The sequence below is a fragment of the Triticum urartu genome, chromosome 7A (assembly GCF_056163025.1).
Source record: "Triticum urartu cultivar PI428250 chromosome 7A, HENAU_Tu73, whole genome shotgun sequence".
NCBI classification, from domain to species: domain Eukaryota; kingdom Viridiplantae; phylum Streptophyta; class Magnoliopsida; order Poales; family Poaceae; genus Triticum; species Triticum urartu.
Window position 1 is genome coordinate 571,814,976 of NC_141879.1, and position 5,539 is coordinate 571,820,514.

The window sequence follows — 5,539 nt, forward strand, 5'->3', positions numbered from 1 at the left end:
TGAAGGGTTAAAATATGCACTTCTCTCAATTTCAATCCATAGGAATTTTTCCTATAAAAATCCTTTGGATCATAGGAATGGTTCGTCAGATTCCTATGGAGTCCGTATTTTTCATGAATATGCAAAGTTATCGTGTCTTTTCATTGATACAGAAAATAGGAAAAATACAAGAAAATATACAACACGCTACACAAACATAAGGAGTTGCGAGCATGGTGCTTGGAGCAGTGAGGAAAGAGATGCTCAACCTAAACAGAGGACCAAACATAGCTAAACTCGCCTAGGCCGACCTTCGGCCACAATAGGCAAGGAGATGGGGCTCAAGACACCCCGACCACGTGTGCATTTCAATTCACCCCATTCCATACAAATCTAAACATGAGCTTAATTTTTCTTTCTTTCAAAAGTCCAATGCACTAATACTTTATCCATCTCCATTCTATCTCAATCTTCTTGCGTGCATTTTCTGCGCACCATTCAAGACACACATATTGTAAAATTTTCATTTTTTATAGATACTACAAGAACTCATTGTACGTCCCCTCAAAAAAAATTCATTGTACGTGACATCTCATTTTTGCTTCTTTTTTTCATTCCTAAGTTTCTAAATTCCTGAGATACAAAGAAAGCCCTTGATATGCACCGTGTGATCTGAATCCTTTTGCTCATCTGGCCGTCGACAGTCTCCCTCCCTATTTCCTTCCGCTGGCGACCCACGCGCCGGCCGGCCGCCTCCCGCCCTCCTCTTCTTCTCGGCCGGCAGCTGGAGTGGCCGCACGCCCAACACCCGCACCGGCACGCCGCGCGCCCGCTCCCGACGGCCCGAGGCTCTTCCTCCTCGGCTTCTGGGCGGTTGGAGCCGCACCGCCCGCACGCGGCACGCCCACGCTGGCACGCCGCGCTCAACGCCCTAGAGCACTGCCTGGACCCCTAGTTTTGGTCAGGTATGTCCATTGCACCGATGCCTATTTCTGATTAGTGCAAGCGCCCATGTCGAGTGTGTCCTGTTCTGAATGTCATGTGACGAATTGAGCTGTTCTGGAAATTTAGATGTGCACCCCACCCATTAATTTATAGAGATGTTGATGCACTGTGAATTTTTTATTTAGGCAGCAATGGCGAAATAGCAGGCGACACGGTCTTTCTTTAAAAGCAAATTTTGATTCTAGCATTGGTGGAAAATGTGAATCAAAGGCATAATAATTTCTCTCTCGGGTGCTTCCTTTTTACATATCGGAAGTTTCTTCAGCTAGTATGCAGTCTGTGTCAAAGTTCGTTAAGATTATAGTGCCGGCTAGGAGGCTATCAGGATCTATCAGTGGTACAACTGTGGGTTCTAGTAAGAAGGTATGCGGTGCTGAAAAGCTTGCTCTGCTGGTCCAAAGCTGTTCAGATGTTCGGTCTCTAAAGAAGCTGCATGCTCGTGTTTTGGCACACGGACTTGGCTGGGATGCGATCCTTGGATCTAAGATTCTTGGCTTGTATGCACATTTAGGCGCCTTGCCCGATTCAAGGCTTGTTTTCCAGAGTATTGTGAATGGCGATCTTGCCCTGTGGAATTCTGCCATGGTTGATTATTTCAGAGCTGGTTACTTGGAGGAAGTTATTCTTTTGTACAGGAGATTGAAGTTGCTTCAGTTTTGTTTGAATGAGAAAGCTATTACATTTGGTTTGAAGAGCTGCACTCAGCTCAGGAATTTGTTTTTGGGCAAAGGATTGCATGTAGATTCGCTGAAGCTTGGCCTGAGTGGGGATAAATTTGTCGGTTCCTCGCTGGTTGGGTTATACTCCAAGCTTGGCAAGATTGATGATTCACAGCGAGTGTTTGAAGAGATCTTTGAGAAGGATATTGTTGCTTACACTTCAATGATCTCTGGCTATTCTGATGTAGTGGATTCGTCTGCATGGAATGCATTCGAAATTGCCAGTGAAATGATAAGGAATAACTTGGAAGTAAACCGTGTGACACTGGTAAGCTTATTGCAAGTTGCTGGGAATTTGGAAGCCTTCCGACTGGGTAAATCAATGCACAGCTATGCCATAAGAAGAGGAATTGGCGTCTCAGATGAAGTCCTAGAGACAAGCCTTGTTGACATGTATGCTCGATGTGGAGCTTATCAATTAGCATATGCTCTTTTGAACAATTCGAAGGGAACCGTGGCTTCGTGGAACGCTGTGCTTTCTGGTCTTACTAGAACTCAAAAGAGTAGGGATGCAATCCAGTATTTTTCTGTTATGCTTCATCATCATAAAGTAACTCCAGATTCAGTAACCTTTGCAAATGTGCTTTCTGCTTGTGCTGAATTATGCTATTGTGGCTATGCTGCTAGTATTCATGCCTACTTGATCAGAAGAACTATAGCCCTGGATCTTGTTTTGGCCACTGCTCTTATCGAGGTGTACTCCAAGTGCAAAAGAGTTGTGAGATCCAGGCATCTCTTTGATCAACTGACGGTTAAGGATGCAGTCTCCTATAACGTGATGATACATGGTTATCTGCAAAACGGCCTGGCAGATGAAGCCACCACATTACTCAATCACATGATGAAAGAATGTATTGCACCAAATTCTGCAACTGTTGTTTGCCTGCTCGCAGCTTTTGCTGATCAAAGGGATTTAGTAAGAGGAAGGTGGATTCACGGATTTGCAATTAGACATGGCTTTTCTTCAGATGTGGACATTGCAAATCAAATTCTGCATATGTATTCAATTTGCAGAGAAATTGTCGCAACAAAAATTGTATTTGACTCATTGGAAAAGAAAACCTTGTTTTCATGGACAGCCATGATGAAGGGGTACTTATCTTTTGGGTGTGCAGATGAGGTTGTTCGATTATGTCAATTAATGCAGCAAGACGGGGAGAAGCCCGATTCTGTCACTCTTATGTATGCAGTTCAGGCTGTTTCTGAGCTTGGACATCTGAAGGGTGTAAAAGAAATTCAATGCTTTGTTTACCATGCCTCCATGGAGAAAGATACAATTACCGCAAATTCTTTGATAACTGCATATGCTAAATGTGGAAGGTTGGATTTGTCAGAAGCTCTTTTCTTCAGTATGGAACACAAAAACCTGGATTCATGGAATGCGGTGATCAGTGCTTATGGGATGCATGGATTTTATCTTAAGGTTCTTGAAATGTTTCAGCAAATGGAAGAGGAAAAAATTAAGCCTGATGAGTTAACATTCACTTCTGTGCTTTCTGCCTGCAGTCATGCTGGCCTTGTTAAGGAGGGTTGGTGTATTTTTCAGTCAATGATTTCGCTGTATTCAGTTCATCCACAAGAAGAGCACTATGGTTGCATAGTTGACTTATTGGGTCGGGCAGGACAGTTAGAAGAAGGATACAAGTTTATAAAGCTATTGTCGTTGACTGATAAATCAAGCATGTATTGTGCTCTCCTCTCTGCTTGCAGAACATATGGAAATACACTGCTTGGGCATATTATAAGCAAAGAGCTCCTTGAGCACGGACCACAGGACCCAGGTACTTGTGCTTTGATTTCAGAAGTGTATGTACAGGAAGGACAGTGGAATGAATCTGCTAATTTAAGGGCTAGCGCTAACGGAAGCGATTCAAAGAAACTTCCTGGCTCTAGTTTGATGGAATCAGTCTAGGAAGTAGGGAGGGTGTTTTGAAGCCCAAGCACACATGCTCCTGCAATCTGGGCTGCTGGAAATCGAGTCGAGGTCTGTAGAGGAAGATGGAGTTCTTGCTGGATCCTGTTGACAGGTAAAGTGATGTTCAAGCTGTGCCGTAGTTCATTTGCCTCCCTATTCAGGCATATCTCTTATTCTCAGGGAGATGCAACCAGGTTCCCTTTTCTTGAAGCGATGGGGGATGGTGAGACCCCGATCGATCCATGTGATACAGTCGACGCGAGCGTCGTCGGTGGAGCCGCAGCAGAGCCATCATCAGTAGGACTATTGCAGATGACAGGAGCGATCCGCGAACAGCCGGCGAGATTGGAAGGGGGCTCTGACTGTTGTCGCGGGAACGGCAGAATCCAGTGACAAAATTCCCTGATTGGACGAAGAGGTTAGTACTTGTTAGCGTGTGAACAAATTCCCTGCACTGCTGTTTAGCACTGAGCTTGATTCTGGTACTATCTGTATCTAGTTACATTGAATTTGCAAATGTAGACGCGTCATATTTTCACTGCTGAACATCTGTTTTTGCCGGCTGCAGAATTAGAGCTGGGTCGGTTCCGCCAGAAAGGACCCATTGTCCGAGCAGAGTAGGCACCCTGGAGAAATCTACAGGGGGGTTCGCAGAGAAGAGAGAACCCGACAGAAAATGTCATCAAACCTGCTCTTGGCACCAGCTTCAACTCCTTGAGGCCTTGTTCGGTTGAGGTAGTTTTTGAAGGGGAATGGCAGGGTTTGAGGGGGATTAGATCTCCTACAAGCCAAAATCCTCTCCAATCCACTCCAATCCCCTTGGGAGGAGGATTAAACGAACAAGGCCTGAGCGAGTTTTATGACTTTTACAATCTTTATTCTTGGGAGAATTATTTTGGAATCAGATATGGGAAAAGCAGGTCGAATGACACAGATGACAAAATGCATGCAGAAAGTAGCGTGTGTTTGTGTGGTGAGGATGTCAACAAGTATATGCAACAAAACTGATCTAGGGAGTAGGGGGTAGTTCTCTGATGGTGCATTTTGGCACGTTGATTTTTTTCAGGGGAACCTGAGTGCCCAGAGCACACACTCATGCTGGAAATACTGTGATTTCATTTTCCAGTGATTTCCTTGACAGGTTAGAAAGATAAGGATATGCGTCCATGCTGAAAATATTTTTAGAATTTTTCGTCTGATGGTTAGAAAAAGTCTGCTCCTCCCTTTGTCCCTCCTCCAAGAAAAGGCGGTTAGGGTTTCTGCCTCCTGTCGACGGCGCCGCCGATCTCCCACGTCTCATGTGGCCTTAGGGCCATGGGTGCGCGGTGGATCCCGGCCCTTGCCGACGGGAGGGCTCCGTTTTCAGGTGCTTTTTCAAGTTTTGTTAGGGTTTGTGTCCTGCTCAAGAAGACGAGTCGGCGGCGGCTTCTTGAAGATGGAATAAGGTTCTCCCCGCCTAGCCCCCGTCTCAATGGTGTGTCTAGCATCATCCAAGGGCGTGTGGAGGTGTGTCTCCGGCGGATCTCGCGGGATTTAGTCGGTGGTTGTCTTTGGTGGATCTGCTCGGATCCGGTCTTTGTTCGTCTTTGTTCATGTATCTTCAGGCGGTTGCTGTTCTGGGGCGTTGGTCCTATGGGACCTTAGCACGACGACTTCCTGACTGTCTACTACAACAAGTTGTACCCAGCTCCGGCAAGGGAGGGGCGATGACTGTGGCGCGTCTTCGGCTCGCTTCAGTGATTGTAGTCGTCGCTAGGTGGTCTATGAATCTGGATGTAATTTTTATTATTTCTGGTGTTCGTTGTACTACCATGATTGAAGATGAATAGATCGACAGTTTTCCGCAAAAAAAATGTTAGAGTACCTGGTTTTAGTATATTACCTTTTTTTAGAAAGAAACATTTTTTCAGAAAAACTTCCG

The 5,539-nt window shown here is 45.3% G+C and overlaps 1 protein-coding gene across 2 annotated transcripts; it reads left to right on the top strand.

The window, feature by feature from the left end:
* Window positions 1–644: 644 nt before the first annotated feature.
* On the top strand, window positions 645–4,743 carry LOC125530978 (pentatricopeptide repeat-containing protein At4g21300). Of its 2 annotated transcripts, none has more exons than XM_087536381.1 (4): window positions 645–944; window positions 1,110–3,730; window positions 3,799–4,036; window positions 4,187–4,743. In XM_087536381.1, the coding sequence occupies exon 2, from the start codon at window positions 1,255–1,257 to the stop codon at window positions 3,613–3,615; it is 2,361 nt and encodes a 786-aa protein (XP_087392507.1). In that variant the 5' UTR covers window positions 645–944; window positions 1,110–1,254; the 3' UTR covers window positions 3,616–3,730; window positions 3,799–4,036; window positions 4,187–4,743. The 2 variants fall into 2 exon arrangements, with proteins under 2 accessions (XP_087392507.1, XP_087392508.1); XM_087536382.1 differs by having other exon boundaries at window positions 3,813–4,036.
* The last annotated feature ends 796 nt before the right edge of the window (window positions 4,744–5,539 follow it).